Source organism: Haliotis cracherodii, unplaced genomic scaffold (genome assembly GCF_022045235.1).
Source record: "Haliotis cracherodii isolate W230 unplaced genomic scaffold, xgHalCrac1.p SCAF_5, whole genome shotgun sequence".
In the NCBI taxonomy this organism is placed as follows: Eukaryota; Metazoa; Mollusca; class Gastropoda; order Lepetellida; family Haliotidae; genus Haliotis; species Haliotis cracherodii.
The window spans coordinates 43,209,525-43,228,762 of NW_027266308.1; the positions used below are offsets into that span (position 1 = coordinate 43,209,525).

A 19,238-nucleotide genomic window follows, 5' to 3' on the forward strand; every position below is an offset into this window, starting at 1 on the left:
GGAAGCAGTTGTCTGGTTTACTGGTGGAAGCAATTGTCTTGTTTACTGGTGGAAGCAATTGTCGTGTTTACTGGTGGAAGCAGTTGTCTGATTTACTGGTGGAAGCAATTGTCTTGTTTACTGGTGGAAGCAATTGTCTGATTTACTGGTGGAAGCAGTTGTCTTGTTTACTGGTGGAAGTAATTGTCTGGTTTACTGGTGGAAGCAATTGTCTGGTTTACTGGTGGAAGCAATTGTCTTGTTTACTGGTGGAAGCAATTGCCTCGTTTACTGGTGGAAGCAATTGTCTGGTTTACTGGTGGAAGCAATTGTCTGGTTTACTAGTGGAAGCAATTGTCTGGTTTACTGGTGGAAGCAATTGTCTTGTTTACTGGTAGAACCTATTGTGTTTACTGGTGGGGGCCTATCGTCTTATCGCCTTGCTTACTGATTGGAGCAATTGTCTGGTTTACTGGTAGAACCTATTGTGTTGTTTCCTGGTGGAAGTAATTGTATTGTTTACTTGTGGAAACAATTGTCTAGTTTAATGGAGGAAGGAATTGTCTTGATTACTGGTGAAAGCAATTGTCTGGTATACTCCTGAACGCAAGTGTCAGTTCTACTGATGGGGACACTTGTCTGGTTTACAGGTGGGACCAGTCGTCTTGTTTACTGGTGGAAGAATTGTTTTGTTTACTGGTGGTGTATTGTATCATATACGTATATTTGGAGGAATGCTGAGGTTCAATCCGATGTTTATATGTATGTAATGTAGCAATATTCAAGAAATATCTTGGCGGGGACACGAACAATGAGCTCCATACATTGTAATCTTTGAGGATTAGAACCCATGTCTTTCACAAGTGTGACGAACGAACGTTATGACCATTCGGCTACCCAATCGTCTTGTGTCTGTGTGTTTCGTCGGATAACATTCTCTGGCGCTGACGCTTTATAGTATAGTGCCAGCTCGCTGAGATACAACACGGCTGTTTAACATGGAAACCCAACTCAGACACATTATACTGACTCTGAGTCGGCCAGTCCATGCTTTATCCCCTGAATAACCGTGCGCAAGACAGGGTAACAACAAGTACCATTTTAAAAACACTTTTTGGTATGACGCGGCCAGGGGATCGAACCATGTGATCGACACTCTATCCACTAGACCACGGAGGTGCTCTACCTGTAAATAAAGAAGGCTTGAATTGTACATATAGATCAAAGAAATATGTTTGTAAAATAAGCTAGATTGAGACAGTTATGGAATTCGAGAAGGGACTTTGTTGCCCTAATTAAAATATTATTTAAAGCGCAACAATGCGACATCTGGTTAACTTTCTACTTTTTTCTTGTTTTGGCAGGGTCGGCAACGCGACAATGTCCGTTCTAGGACTCCATTGTAAGCAGGTTGATCCTCATTTCCTTCACTAACATATAACGCCTCCCTAACAAAAAACCAACAACCCAGAAGATCGTTAGAGCATTATATTTTCTGTGATTATAACAGCGTGTTTATGTGATCTCGTGCTCTTTAATGTTTTAATAAAAAATAACCAGTCTAGACTTAACTAAATTGTCACCGTTATTTTCCGAGCCAACACAAGGAATTCTGCTTTGATTCCACACAACAAAGACGAGAATGGCCACGCGATATCGCCGTACATCTGTGCACGGAAGTAACTGGCCTACCCAGCTTCAAACACAGACTGCTTGCCAAGATGCATATTAGTACCGTATTAAAGGGGAGTTTGATGAGGAGGAGGGTTTGGTCTCTATTACCAGCACCGATGATGTGGACGTTCTGTGATGATGCAGTTGGTATTCTAATATTTCAAGAACATACTTACATGGAAATAAGGAATACTTGAAATAGATGCGAAACAGACCCGTTTCACCACCCATTTCTATCTCAGGTCTGTAACCATTGTACATTATCTGTGGCCCGACCACGACCTATCTCTCAATGCCCTTCCCGTACCCAACTCCTACTCCATACCTACTATAACAATGATATACATGTACCACGGTGCCAACTATAAATAAAGGTATACATCTGTTTTTGGAAGAGATTTCCTATGAATATGGAAAAGGTGATGATATACATGTGATGATATATGTACCTCGAGGCCTACTCTTATAATTATATAGATGTACCTCAATGCCTACTCTAATACCGATATACATGTATCTCGATGCCTTCTCTAATAATTATATACAATATACATGTACCTCGGTGCCTACTTTAATAATGATATACATGTATTTCGATGCCTACTCTAATAACGATATACATGTATCACAATGCCTACACTAATAATGATATACATGTACCTCGATGCCTATTCTTTTAATGATATATATGTACCTCGATGTCTACTATAACAATGATATATATGTATCTCGATGCCTACTATAACAATGATATATATGTTTCTCGATGCCTACTCTTATAATGATGTATATATACCTCAATGCCTACTCTAACAAAGATATACATGTACTCCAATGCCTACTCTAATAATGTAATGTACATTTACATCGATGTCTATTCTTATAATGATATATATGTACCTCAATACTAACTCTAACAATGATACACATGTACCCCAATGCCTACCATACTAAAGTGAGTGAGTGTGTTTGGTTTTACGCCGCTTTAAGCAATATTCCAGCAATACCACGGCGGGGGACACCAGAAAGGGGCTTCACACATTGTACCCATGTCGGGATTCGAACCCGAGTCTTCGGCGTGACGAGCGAACGCTTTAACCACTAGGCTACCCGACCGCCCCTACCTATTAAGATACACATGTATCTCGACCCATACTCTAACAATGATTCACATATCCCGACCCCTACACAGCCAATCCTCTCACCGAACCCCGACCTCACTCCACCCCGACCCTTACACGTCACATCCGCCTCCACACCTACCCTTGCACTTCCCCCTCCGCCTCCACCCCTACCCTTACACTTCCCCCTCCGCCTCCACCCCTACCCTTACACGTCACATCCGCCTCCATCCCTGCCCTTGCACTTCCCCCTCCGCCTGCACCCCTACCCTTGCACTTCCCCCTCCGCCTCCAACCCTACCCTTAAACGTCACATCCGCCTCCACCCCTACCCTTTCACGTCCCCTCCACCTCCACCCCTACCCTTACACGTCCCCTCCGCCTCCACCCCTACCCATGCACGCCCCCCTCCGCCTCCACCCTACCCTTTCACGTCCCATCCACCTCCACCCCTACCCTTGCACGTCCCCCTCCACCTCCACCCTTACCCTTGCACGTCCCCCTCCGCCTCCACCCCTACCCTTGCACTTCCCCCTCCGCCTCCACCCTTACCCTTGCACGTCCTCCTCCGCCTCCACCCCTACCCTTTCACGTCCCCCTCCGCCTCCACCCCTACCCTTACACTTCCCCCTCCGCCTCCATCCCTACCCTTACACGTCCCCTCCGCCTCCACCCCTACCCTTACACGTACCCCTCCGCCTCCACCCCTACCCTTACACGTACCCCTCCGCCTCCACCCCTACCCTTACACGTCCCCTCCGCCTCCACCCCTACCCTTGCACGTCCCCCTCCGCCTCCATCCCTACCATTACACCTACCCCTCCGCCTCCACACCTACCCTTGCACGTCCCCCTCCGCCTCCATCACTACCCTTACACGTCCCCTCCGCACCTACCCTTACACCCCCTCCGCCTCCACCCCTACCCTTACACGTCCCCTACGCCTCCACCCCTACCCTTACACGTACCCCTCCGCCTCCACCCCTACCCTTACACGTCCCCTCCGCCTCCACCCCTACCCTTACACGTCCCCTACGCCTCCACCCCTACCCTTACACGTACCCCTCCGCCTCCACCCCTACCCTTACACGTCCCCTCCGCCTCCACCCCTACCCTTACACGTCCCCTACGCCTCCACCCCTACCCTTACACGTACCCCTCCGCCTCCACCCCTACCCTTACACGTCCCCGTCCGCCTCCACCCCTACCCTTACACGTCCCCTCCGCCTCCACCCCTACCCCTGCACCCCTAACTTCCAGAATACCCGTAACAACCTACAACATTTACCCTACCACTATATCGCCCCTTCAGCCGATTTACTGTTAACCCGGGGAGAGAGCAACACGTCTACAGTAAGGCTTACATAAGTATTTCAGGACACCTGTACCAGACTACGTTCATTCTTCACAGATCGACCCCCATGTACAGCTGGTGGGTGAAAAACGTGCGTGTACGTTTCGCTCCCCACTGGTGTAATTCCATTATAATTCCCCGTCATTTCGTAATCGTTGTGGTTATAAACACCACTCCGGCTCGGGCTCAATGTAATCAAGATGTGACGTGAGACACTATATTGCAACACGTCCAGCGCTCAAATCCCCGTCCATGTAGGCGTGGTTCAATATGAGAAGCCTATTTGTTTATGGTATATAGACATGGTAGATTTGCTAGCATGCAACGTAAATAGATATCAAAATTATCTTTGATAAATGACAAATTATTGTGATACACAAAATACAAACATTTCTTGTGATGTCAGCTACAAAGTGGGACTGCGAAAAAGCCATATGCTCTTAACATATCGAAGTCGACTTATAAGCTGTAATATAACAAGCGCCGATCCATGAGCTGGGGGTTGGGAAATAATAGTTTACCAAATAATCCCTATATCCGAAGTTGAGTGTATGTGTGTAAAGTGAAACCTCGTTAATGGAAAAAACAGGGGCGATTAAAGCTGTAACACTTACCTGCATACGATACCCGTGAAGATTCCGTGGTAGAATAGGTCTTCAGCAACCCATACTTGCCGTAAAAGGCGACTAACGGGATCGGGTGGTTTGGCTCGCTGACTTGGTTGATGCATGTCATCGATCCTAATTGCGTGGATCGATGCTCATGATGTCAATCACTGGATTGTCTGGTCCAGACTCGATTATTTTACAGACCGCCGTCATATAGCTGGGATATTGCTGAGTGCGGCGTTAAAAAACAAACAAACAAACCTGCATGCAAAGTGACATAAGTCTTTAACAAAGATTGCGACATCCGGAGATTGTAAGCGGTTACGCTGTACGCAAAGTACGTTACGTCGCTGTTCAAAGAAGGAAATAATACTGTCATATGAAATGTTCGGAGACACAGGGACAAACGCACAGTCGAAATCGAAATAACTACGATTTCGAAGTAACGTACGGAAATATACAATGCTGCTGTCTCATTAAAGAAATATGGACGTGGGATAGTGTAGTGGCTGAAGCGGTGGCTCGTCCAAATGAAGGTCCGTGTTTCATTCTCAAATAGGTTGAATTTGTTTCCTCAGCCATACTCACTCATGATGCTAAATATATAACAGGTTTGAAATGTGGGACACCGTTAGGATATGGCGTTATGTATAACGTATATTCGATAAAATTCAGTAATTGCTGCTCATGATAAGTGTGCATGACTTTATGCACTGGTTAATCAATCCGTGATAAGTTATCGTAAGTTGTGTTGTACGAAAATGCCAAGTAACTACAACCAAGTGATAATAATGTACAGTAAACTACGGTTATAACGAACTCAAAGGGACTAATAATTTTAGTTCGTTATAACCGTAGTTCGTTATAAGCATATATACAGCATAACTACAGCTAATAGTCGGGACCAAAAAGTAAGTTCGGTATATCCGTCAGTTCGTTATAAGCGTGTTCGTTTTAACCGTAGTCTACTGTATATTACATAAACCGTACCAAGTAAACCATTGTGCTGACTACTCCTTTCAGAGGTGTATGACAGATGTAGGTTTATAACACGTATCACCATTATCTAGTGAATGTCACAGACATAGTTTATGAGGGATCCAGTATTATTGTCAGACACAAGAATGCCAGGATCTGTCCGCTCAGCGTCAAGACGTGTGGAAGATGACACCCGGGCACAATCACATTTGACACATTGACTGATAACACAGTGACTGTAACATGTAAACGGGGGTACCTGACCGGACTACCCTCATTCAACTCGATTCTGTTATATGTGGTTTAGAACAGAATGTTTTTTATTCCGTTATGTTCTTTATCTCGACGTCTTGTTTATCTCGAAGTGGTGTTTTCCGACGAATGTTTTTTAACAACGGAATGTTGTTCACCCTAGGAAAGTAGTGGACACCGGAATGTTGTTATCTTGAAATGTTGTTCACCCGAGGAAAGTAGTGGACGCCGGAGTGTTGTTACCTTGAAATGTTGTTCACCCGAGGAAAGTAGTGGACGCCGGAATGTTATTACCTTGAAATGTTGTTCACCCGAGGAAATTAGTGGACACCGGAATGTTGTTACCTTGAAATATTGTTCACCCGAGGAAATTAGTGGACACCGGAATGTTGTTACCTTGAAATGTTGTTCACCCGAGGAAAGTAGTGGACACCGGAATGTTATTACCTTGAAATATTGTTCACCTGAGGAAAGTAGTGAACACCGGAATGTTGTTACCTTGAAATGTTGTTCACCCGAGGAAAGTAGTGGACACCGGAATGTTGTTATCTTGAAATGTTTTTCACCCGAGGAAAGTAGTGGACACCGGAATGGTGTTACCTTGAAATGTTGTTCACCCGAGGAAAGTAGTGGACACCGGAATGTTGTTATCTTGAAATGTTGTTCACCCGAGGAAATTAGTGGACACCGGAATGTTGTTACCTTGAAATGTTGTTCACCCGAGGAAAGTAGTGGACACCGGAATGTTGTTACCTTGAATTGTTGTTCACCCGAGGAAAGAAGTGGACGTCGGAATGTTGTTATCTTGAAATGTTTTTCACCCGAGGAAAGTAGTGGACACCGGAATGTTGTTACCTTGAAATGTTGTTCACCGAGGAAAGTAGTGGACACCGGAATGTTATTACCTTGAAATGTTGTTTACTCGAGGACAATTATTTACCCCGGATTGTTGTTCACCCAGCCCGGTAAGCTGCTTACCCCGGAATGTGGTTTAAATTGGAATGTTGTTTTCCTCAGAGTGGGGGTTATCTCCACATTTTTCACCCCTAATTGTAGCTGGGAATGTCTATCGACATCCGTTGTTCTTCACGGAATGTTGTTTTAACTATTCTATCTAGTTTCTTTCTGTATTTTGGAATGTTGTTTATCGCGATCCGAACAGCATATTAAAATCCATGTTTTTTTATGTATATTAATCTGATTCCCTGTATTCCTTTTCAACATGGCGCACATTTAAAGCAAAAGTAGTGCATCGACATTCAGGCTCAGCCAGGCGCAAGACACTCGAGTGATTGAGGAATATTAGACTCGAATATATATTTTAACTGTAAGAAGAATTGGATAGTCCGTGATAGTGGAGGTTGAAGGGCGAGAACTCGAGGGGCCCAAATGCTGCATGGATACTGAACGTAACTACTGATGTTTGTGTGCATAGTTTAATCGTTTATCACGTCTTTCATCAGTAGATGTATTACTGGACATTAATGATGCAACGCTGAATGTAATTCACTCACTCTCGTTAGTCATCTAACTGTCTGTGACACCCCACTGTGGTACTTGACCGGAGTTGTATCCACAGACATTAGGGCGTCAAAGATGGTGCTCAGATGGTTTCAATAGCTTCTGGATGTGGGCAGAACCTGCACAGATGGCCGATGGGTGCGACCTGGTGTTTTTACTAAGCATGAGGTCGTGTATCGGTGCTTACACTATCAACCACTAGTTTCCAAATAAAGAATACAAAGCATTCGTCTTATTACTTGTATTTTGCTGTCTAAAGCAAAAGAACCGATTAGCTATATATTATCCAAACATTGTATAATGGATTCTAACCGTAGCAAGTTTATAATAAATTGCAAGTCTAGATGTTTTCACAATCGAGTAAATGAGATTATTTAATCTCCTTACTACGATGTATTATAAGATAATTTAACAAACATGTTAAAACATGTTCATTTCACAGGACCCGTGAAGATTCCGGTGTAGAATAGGTCTTCAGCAACCCATGCTTGCCGTAAAAGGTGACTATGCTTGTCGTAAAAGGCGACTAACGGGATCGGGTGGTCTGGCTCGCTGACTTGGTTGATGCATGCCATCGATCCCAATTGCGTGGATCGATGCTCATGATATCAATCACTGGATTGTCTGGTACAGACTCGATTATTTACATACCGCCATCATATAGCTGGAATATTGCTCAGTGCGGCGTTAAACAACAAACCAACCAAATCATTTCACAGACTAAATGTCTACCCGTGACATGGATCCACCTGTTCCACCCATCTCGCTGAAGTGGACCCGACCTGCAGTATTACTCAACAAACTGACACATTGCAGCTTGCTATTGTATCTCTGTATTCAACTGCTGCTGTTCACGTCGTAGCTAAACGCCAGGAATATGTCCTATATATCGCTAGGTCGCTGTGTTGCAGAGCTACAAGTATTTCCTCCAAGTCAGGATCACAATTAAATCATGATTTATTAACTTGACGATCAGTGGCGGTGATTCAGCAATTTCCGTTTATCAACTATAAAAAAACTACTTCCAATGTGTTTTAAAATTATTAATTCATACCATATTCGATATTCCAACATATATATATTGGTCTGGCGTCGACTTGATAAAGCGAGTAAGTTTGCTGGAAACCCGACTGAACTTTATGTTTTAAATATACTGGGGCTCCAGCTACAAGGTCTAGACACTGTACACCACCTACAAGGTCTGGACCTAAGACTCCAGCTACAAGGTCTAGACACAGTACACCAGCTACAAGGTCTAGACACAAGACTCCGGCTATAAGGTCTAGACACAGACTCCAGCTATAAGGTCTAGACACAAGACTCCAGCTATAAGGTCTAGACACAGACTACAGCTATAAAGTCTAGACACAAGACTCCGGATATAAGGTCTAGACACAGACTCCAGCTATAATGTCTAGGCACAGATTACAAGGTCTAGACACAGACTCCAGCTATAAGGTCTAGACACAGACTCCAGCTACAAGGTCTAGACACAGACTACAGCTATAAGGTCTAGACACAAGACTCCGGCTATAAGGTCTAGACACAAGACTCCAGCTATAAGGTCTAGACACAGACTACAGCTATAAGGTCTAGACACAGACTCCAGCTATAAGGTCTAGACACAAGACTCCAGCTATAAGGTCTAGACAAAGACTCCAGCTATAAGGTCTAGACACAAGACTCCGGATATAAGGTCTAGACACAGAGTCCAGCTATAATGTCTAGGCACAGATTACAAGGTCTAGACACAGACTCCAGCTATAAGGTCTAGACACAGACTCCAGCTATAAGGTCTAGACACAGACTACAGCTATAAGGTCTAGACAAAAGACTCCGGCTATAAGGTCTAGGCACAGATTACAAGGTCTAGACACAGACTCCAGCTACAAGGTCTAGACACAGACTCCAGCTATAAGGTCTAGACACAGACTACAGCTATAAGGTCTAGGCACAGACTCCAGCTACACCACCTACAAGGTCTAGACACAGACTCCAGCTATAAGGTCTAGACACAGATTACAAGGTCTAGACACAGACTCCAGCTATAAGGTCTAGACACAGACTCCAGCTATAAGGTCTAGACACAGACTACAGCTATAAGGTCTAGACACAAGACTCCGGCTATAAGGTCTAGGCACAGATTACAAAGTCTAGACACAGACTCCAGCTATAAGGTCTAGACACAGACTCCAGCTATAAGGTCTAGACACAAGACTCCGGCTATAAGGTCTAGACACAGAGTCCAGCTATAATGTCTAGGCGCAGATTACAAGGTCTAGACACAGATTCCAGCTACACCACCTACAAGGTCTAGACACAGACTCCAGCTATAAGGTCTAGACACAGATTACAAGGTCTAGACACAGACTCCAGCTATAAGGTCTAGACACAGACTCCAGCTATAAGGTCTAGACACAAGACTCCGGCTATAAGGTCTAGACACAGAGTCCAGCTATAATGTCTAGGCGCAGATTACAAGGTCTAGACACAGACACCAGCTATAAGGTCTAGACACAGACTCCAGCTATAAGGTCTAGACACAGACTCCAGCTATAAGGTCTAGACACAGACTCCAGCTATAAGGTCTAGACACAGACTCCAGCTATAAGGTCTAGACACAGACTACAGCTATAAGGTCTAGACACAAGACTCCGGCTATAAGGTCTAGGCACAGATTACAAGGTCTAGACACAGACTCCAGCTATAATGTCTAGACACAGACTCCAGCTATAAGGTCTAGACACAAGACTCCGGCTATAAGGTCTAGACACAGACTCCAGCTATAATGTCTAGGCACAGATTACAAGGTCTAGACACAGACTACAGCTATAAGGTCTAGACACAAGACTCCGGCTATAAGGTCTAGGCACAGATTACAAGGTCTAGACACAGACTCCAGCTATAAGGTCTAGACACAGACTCCAGCTATAAGGTCTAGACACAAGACTCCGGCTATAAGGTCTAGACACAGAGTCCAGCTATAATGTCTAGGCACAGATTACAAGGTCTAGACACAGACTCCATCTATAAGGTCTAGACACAGACTCCAGCTATAAGGTCTAGACACAGACTCCAGCTACACCACCTACAAGGTCTAGACACAGACTCCAGCTATAAGGTCTGGGCACAGATTACAAGGTCTAGACAAAGACTCCAGCTATAAGGTCTAGACACAAGACTCCAGCTATAAGGTCTAGACACAGACTCCAGCTATAAGGTCTAGACACAGACTCCAGCTATAAGGTCTAGACACAGACTCCATCTAAAAGGTCTAGACACAAGACTCCAGCTATAAGGTCTAGACACAGACTCCATCTACAAGGTCTAGACACAAGACTCCAGCTATAAGGTCTAGACACAGTACACCAGCTACAAGGTCTAGACACAGACTCCACCTACAAGGTCTAGACACAAGACTCCAGCTACAAGGTCTAGACACAGTACACCAGCTACAAGGTCTAGACACAGACTCCGGCTATAAGGTCTAGACACAGATTCCAGCTACACCACCTACAAGGTCTAGACACAGACTCCGGCTACACCACCTACAAGGTCTAGACACAAGACTCCAGCTACAAGGTCTAGACACAGCACACCAGCTACAAGGTCTAGACCTTACAAACAATGGATCATAGAGCCTAATTATTTTTTTACTACGGGTGTTACGAATTCCATTGTTTTAAATTCCTTGTCTTAGATTTTGTTTATTTTAGAAAACAGTAACATATTGAACTAATGGTCGAGGATTAATAATAACTTTGTTATAATCGATAGTTCGTTCAATTCTACACGTACGTGTTAGTTAACAGAGATGACTACTACAAGCAAGGCCTCATGGGTCTCAATCCGGGTGTAACGAACATCAAGGGATCATTAAACTATGTATTTTATCATTACGCGCTCGTAGATATTTTTTACAAGGTTACAACACGTAGTTGGCTGGTACACAAGCGTTCTTGGAGAGCATACAGAAACATACTACCCCTTAACGTCTCTTACATATAACAAACAGTTTAAATTGCGTCCTAACATTAACACAGAAGACACGTACGTTCAAGAGTTTCCCTGTACAGCTATTTGGCAAGCTCATTAATATTCAAAAACCAAAGCGTGCATACATTATGCATGAAATGCATGATCACGTTCTTCCGTTCCCTGAACCCCCTCAGACGCATCTAACTGACCCCATGTCAATCTTGTCAAAATGAATATAAATCTGTGTTGACTCAACTAAGGGGCATTTATTTATCTGACAAAAAGCAGTTGTGGCATCTATGTTTCTAAGCAAATGCGTATACATGTAGTACAAAACATTATTTTCTTTAAAAAAACTACCATATTTTTAACTTGACCAAGTTCATTAATGATATTTCCTATATTGTAAGTGTTATAGAGTTAAGTTTAACCAGCTTCTAATGCAACTTCATGTAATTCATGAACGGTTCATTGGCGAAATAGAGCTAATGTTACAAAAAAAACCGGAGATCTATTTGTTAATGTCACTTTCAGAAAACACATAACAGATACTACGCTATAGAGTTAGTTAACCAGAAACATATCCCTTCCAAAACTCCTAAATGTCACGAGTAATCGTTGCAGTTATTAATGCATTGCCATATAATTTATGAAACTTATAATCGCACTTTAATACAAAAAATGCTGCGTATCATTACGTTTGGCTTTTGCCTTTAAAAATGAAGTGCAAGCATAGCCTACTAGGACATTTACCCAGTGTGTCATTGTCAAAGAACAAGGAGATGGTCGTTCAGGCTAATCCTTTGTATACCCCAATAGCGAACATTTTAGGGATAAGCATGCATGTTCACTAAATATGTCCATTAAATGATGCCATGCAATATAGTCTGTTCCCCTAGGCGATGATAAAACTCACTGCCGGTCAACAGACAGGTAGACTGTTTATTCAGGCCTCACATTAAGCATATCATTCACTGCAGAGAGGACAAAATATCCTTTTGGATCTAACCGGTGGTAATACAATCTTTACGCTAACAACTGTTCGTAAAACCGGCTAGACGTCGTAAGATGATATTCAGGTTTGGGGATAACGACACGTGCACGTTCATGTTGAAATCTAAGAATACCGATTCCTGAAAACACCTGCAATCTGCCTTTTGACACACTTTATCCTTAACTATACATTGAGTGTTATTATTAGTCCAAGATATTGAAGTAAACAAAGCCTTATTCTAATCCACATGAACACATCTGATAACCTTTTAAACAATTTTTGAAAGCTTTGCATTTATTAAAAATTATCCAGTTCCAGTGGGAAAAAAGTTTCTTTTCATGTCTTGTCCATTGCTATATAAATTAACAATAATGTAACTGTGTTTTATGGTAGATGTTTCAGTATACGTGATAAGCTTCGTTCGGGTATCACGGTTAGTTCGCAGGGAAGGAAACGATGTGATAACACCCAGCTATCTGTACCTTTATCAGTAGTCACGGGGAGGCCTGGACCGAAAGAAACTTCGAAATAACCACTATTTCGAGACATCGAGGGTCGACCTCGAAGGTCTTTAACACACCACATTCGAACCAAACGATACATATCAGCATACTCACATGACAATATTTTTGTAATCATTTATTTGTGTAAATTAAATCCGGTTATAACGAAGTTGGAAATAACGAATTTGTGCTTAAAATGTGAATTTAGAACATCGGAGTTCTCTAGATTATGAGTCGAACTATGCGTCTGTTCGATAATTGTATTCAACCAAAATGTTACGTTAGAAATGTGTATATACTACTCAAAAAAGGTTAAGCGCTATTCGTTCATATTACTATAGTTCATCTGTCATGGCATGACAGATCAACTATTATAACATGAAATAATCGGGTGGTTCATCTGTCATGGCATGACAGATCAACTATAAAAACATGAAATAATCGGGTGGATCATCTGTCATGGCATGACAGATGAACTATTGTAATATGAAATAATCGGATGGATCATCTGTCATGGCATGACAGATGAACTATTGTAATATGAAATAATCGGGTGGATCATCTGTCATGGCATGACAGATCAACTATAATAACATGAAATAAACGGGTGGATCATCTGTCATGGCATGACAGATGAACTATAATAACATGAAATAATCGGGTGGTTCATCTGTCATGGCATGACAGATCAACTATAATAACATGAACGAATCGGGTGGTTCATCTGTCATGGCATGACAGATCAACTATAATAACATGAACGAATCGGGTGGTTCATCTGTCATGGCATGACAGATCAACTATAATAACATGAACGAATCGGGTGGTTCATCTGTCATGGCATGACAGATCAGCTATAATAACATGAACGAATCGGGTGGTTCATCTGTCATGGCATGACAGATCAACTCTTGTAATGTGAAAGCACCCGGTGGTCCTTTACCCTTTTGAGCATTATATGAAAGTGTTATATGGGTGTTGGTTGATAATGAAGTCCTTGATAGAAAAAGTGGAACAGTAGAAATGATACTACATTCCGGACGACAATACAGTTGTATGCCATATGTCTTAATCTGCTGGCATAAACTGGGAACTCTCGTTAACTCAAATATATCCTCTTAGCATGGCTTAGGTGGAACCATTGACGTTATGGTCTTGTGTCGACACATCTCTTAATTCGAACTATGGATACCTTGATATTTCCCATAGTTGACAGGATTCGAATTAACGGGGTTTCACACACAGTTTCAATTCTTGGACTAACTATTGCTACTGCTTTCAGACAACTTATCTCATCAAGCATCTACCAGTCATCTTTTAAAATAAAAACACGGCCAATCCATTGCGATGAAAACTTGTATTTGTTGGCCGATGGTAGCAAAATGACACCAAGTTCACGAAAATATTCACTTGGGAAGCAAAATATACTTTTCTATAGGCGTCAAAAACTTCAAAAGAATCGGTTCTTTCCAATATCGCGCAATGTTTTTCTTAAGATCCAAGAACAATTCCCACGCAGGTTCCAGCCAGGCACAACACTCGCATCTGGCGCTGGTACCATTCAGAAACCCTCCAGCATATGGGGCCGTATTCACGAAGATCACTTTCGGTCCGGGTCTACCCAGGAAAGCGTGAAACCTCTTGATAGACATTGGGAGGTCTTGTTGTAATGAAGTCGAACATTTTAAAACAAGGTTAAGAATAAATAAGTTGTTTAACCGATGTTTAGCTATATCCAACTTAGATAAAGTTGTGTGTCTACTTATATATAATGGCTATATATTGAAGTTGATATGTAACGTATCTTATCACCTGGAACAGTGGTATATGTAGCCATGGTAATAATTATTTTCCTCCCCATGCTAAGACACATATATCTGGGTGTGACAATACACATTAGCATGGTTATAAATGATGTGAAACAGAAAAGTAATCTCAATGTTGTTTTGTTTGTATCATATTCTCAAAAGTTGACTTTCAAAGCGTTAAAAGGGTTAAAGCGAACCTTTTCAGTCATATAAACTTCCAACTTGAACCACATCGTGCCGGTATGTGTAGAAGACAGTATAGCTTACCTAATCTTGTAACTGATACTTAATGACCATACAACCGGAACAGACACCGAGAAGGAGGTTCGACTGTGTCAAAGGGATACACATTTTAGGATATATCGATAAGGTTAGCCGTAATGAAATGTAATGACTTCTTATAAATAAACAAACAGTCTATTGTTTACAGAAAATAACGTAATGTGACAAAAAAAACCATGAAAATTAAACTGGTATTAAAGGAAGTTAAAATAATGTATTAAAAATGCAGACAGGGCTTCTAGAATAAAAATTACATACTAAAATGAAAGACAAAACAATATTGATTTTCAAACAAATCTTAACAAAATTAACCGGTGACATTATACACGATTTGTTTTCTGATTTTAGATAAGCTTAATGGTAGCTATTTCTAATAATCCGTATTAACTTTAGATTGTGGTTTAACAAGATTTTATAAAGGAAATACTAAAAATAATCTTGAAAGGACTTATTTTGCCAAACTGGTTGGTTAATGGTGTAAGTTTTTATTGGGCGTTTTTATTTATCCGCTGTAAGTAACTTCGAAAAATATATAATAATTACTTTCAGAAGAGAGATATTCACAACGTTCCGCTGCAATAATCATGCTCACGAATAAATGAAATGCCACTACTGGTTCTATTAAGTCGCTGTAGAGACACATGTGATTTCTAAGAGTATCGATCTACGAATAAAGCAGGTAATAATATAAACTACTTCCTGGCAAGCAAATAAGCTTCGAATGACATTAATTATCCAACAGAGCAAATTAATTAACTTGTCTGTAGAAAAAACAATAATTTCACAGAACTGATGATAGGGAGCCGTTATTAACAGGCTTCGTGGCGTGAAACTTGCTCAATTACATCTTCAGCATTGCGTAGCTAGATCAATCGGGCTGATCACGTACAGGTAACTCATGCAAGCCGAAAAACCGCTCATGTATGTTCGAGGGAGATTTTCCAAAATGTGTTAACATTTATTTTGATTTTTTTCGAAAAACGAGTTTATATGAAATGTTGTTTGTGAAAGAAAACTTAAAACTGGAAACGTTTTAATAATATTCATTGATATCGATCATCTTCGTCAGCATCACCATCTTTATTGTCATCCTCTCTCTAATAGCGATATCTTGTATTCATTTTGTCAATATTATTATAACCACAAATAAACTTAACATTTTTTATTTTCATAAATTGATATACTTATATTTTAGACAGATAGAGATTTAGAATTGTCTAGATACTCGAAAAGCAAAATTAATATCAAAACACAATATTGAGATTGAAGTAAGTGTGTCTAGATTTCTGTCTGTGTTGAAAGCGATATTATCATGTCCATCAGCTTTCGCGGAGACAAAAATCTATGTTTAGATAATGTCCATATTAACGAGGACAGAGGATGTCTTCTGGGTAACTAATTACTTTTGTCAACCGTCCTCATTAGCCCAACACCTGGGGAACCACTTCAGGTGTGCTAATAACCCATTACTGACTATAAACGATAGCGTTCCATCCAGTCTTGATTAAGATTAATGAGGTATGAGCGTCTGGTAGGAGATGGGAAAGGTGGGGATGCGGTCTCAGCGTCCAAGGTGATCAGGGATTGTCACTGTGTATGCTTTTTTCTCCGAGATGAAGTAGGACAATGGATTGAAGGTTCGTATTGTTTTAAAAATAAAGTTTCTTCAACATAATCGACTTTAAGACTGCCAATATTAATATTTGTATAATGAAGACAAACTTGTTACGACAATATTTCTACATATTCCCAGGTAAACTACTGATTTGGATTTGAATGCAGTTTATATTCACTCGTTAGTTTTACTTATTAAGAACTACACTAAAATGTGACAATGATTTTGGAGTACATGTCTATTTCAAGCGTCAAGAATGGCGACATGAACACGTCACCAGGTTAGTTTGTTTGAATATATTTTGAGCAAAACGATTATTATGTGAAAGTTGTTTTTAAATATTGTTTTGAAATGTGGAACTAATTCATACTGATTCGAGTAAAATTGTCAAAGAATATGGGTTCCATGAATTAATAGCATGTTTTAACATGTGTACCAGATATTGTGGATACATTTTAATGACTAAATACTTGTCATCCCTATAAATTAGTTCACGTATGGTAGGAAATAGTCCACGAACCTATACATATATCCGACGAATGAAATGTATAAATTAATTTTGAATAAATTTAAATTGTCTGAACATAATATATATATGTATTTTTTATATATTACAGGACCTGCCAGTTTAACAACATCGACAACGACGGCCGCAGATATAGGTTTGATTGTTCGAAATGTCATTGTGATTTCCCAAAATAGAATGAGTCATTATTCTATCATGTGTGGAATATAACATTAAAACCAATATCACCACATTCGAAAAAAATAAATAGTGAATATATGTACAACAACATGTCGTGTCAATCAAGGTCAGCTGCTGTTAACACCTAATTGAAACTCCGCTTTTAAACGGTAACATGTGCTCTTGCTTTATGCTGGGATATTTAATATACAGTACAAGCTATTGATTTTTGACTCAACACCCTATAAGCCTTGACATACATACATACATATGTCCACATTGGTGGTATGGGGATACAAATTCTAATTCAACAAAGATCGGGATGATGTTTTCATTAACGCTGAAGGGGCACTCACTATTCTGTTTTATACAAGCGATTATTAAATTGTTACCGAATTATTTGGATGAGTAATCTCATGGAAATATATTTCCTTGCAATTTGACACTTCAGCGGCGTGAGAACAACCCAACCATATAGAAGCCTATTTTGTGCACGGAACTATGAAACACATAAACACACAAATAATTCGATTAATATTGCGTATCAATTCATGTTCACCGTTCAGAATAAAGCCCAAACACGTGTTAACAAGTGGCAATTACGTACATAGTGCATGTAAACTAAATACATAATAAAATCGGTCATAAAAGATGTATTTCCTAATTTTTGTACCGTCTGTACATCATGAATATTTACATTCTATTTTCTTGTACATTTTGTTGAAATGAATTTCAAAATGGTACATGTGACAAAATCTATAAGAATGATTCGTGTTTAATAGACCATCACTTTTCTATGTATTCAAACCCCATAGTACTCAACTGAGACTATCATGTTATTGTAACGCATAAGTTTAACATGTTGAATATTATTGATATCAGGAGGTCGATTGCATGGAAAACTATGTTAGTTATTGTTGTTAGAACATCAACATGTTTGATATAATTGTCGAACTGAAACTACCACTGAATGATAAACATGTGGATCTCTAGGTGTTGGGTATGCATGTACATATATTATAAATACCAATTATGACCATACAGACGGAGGTATGAATATATTACGTATGTCATTATTAAATTATTCGACATATTGATCATCTTGTTAATGTTTGAAACGTGAAAGTATACACTCGCTTGTTGATAATAATCTAAAATCTATACGTAACTATCCAATCACTACAAATCTGCAGGATCTTTGGACTTAGTTTTAAAGTTCATATTAAATATCATGCATCTATTGATCATATGAAATAGAAAACCATCATATTTTACCTCATTGTCTGCATGCGAACCTGAGTCCTGAGTACATGTATACAGACAAGCTGTTTTTGAAATTATAAAAAAATAATATCACTGCTTATATTATATTGATGAACGTGGAAAGAATGAATTAAGCATTTTGAAGGCAAATGTCATGAACTTAAATTTACTAATGGACTGTCCTCCATTATTCATCTGACGATTTTTATAATAAAAATACGATTGTGATTAATATCGTCTATCTTGGAATTCAATGCTGGACTTGGTAAGTTGACAAGGTTGAAAGATTAGGCTCCGATTTGTTTTCAATTTGGCGTGATGGCCTTGAAAATATTTCCCTTTTTGTGTTTCGTGTTGTTTTGACAGGTCGTGTCCATTTTTTGTACAGTGTACTCAATTTCAGTCTGGACTTTCTTTGATCCCAAGGCAGTAGTCTATGAGTGAAGCACGTATTTCACCTGACCGAGCTATATCGACTTTGTGTTGCAATGTTACATACATTCCAGCTCATATCCAACCAAATGCACACTAACTTTCACTGTATGCATTTGTGTTGATCATGCAATTACAATATCATAACGAGTGTTCATTGAAAATATGTGTGATGCATATCGCTACACCAGA

At 40.4% G+C, this 19,238-nt stretch overlaps 1 protein-coding gene across 1 annotated transcript; it reads left to right on the forward strand.

The window, feature by feature from the left end:
• The first annotated feature begins 2,791 nt into the window (after positions 1 to 2,791).
• Positions 2,792 to 4,141, forward strand: LOC139443697 (uncharacterized). Its single transcript, XM_071224634.1, has one exon. It carries the CDS (start codon positions 2,792 to 2,794, stop codon positions 4,139 to 4,141), a length of 1,350 nt encoding a protein of 449 aa, XP_071080735.1.
• Positions 4,142 to 19,238: the final 15,097 nt, after the last annotated feature.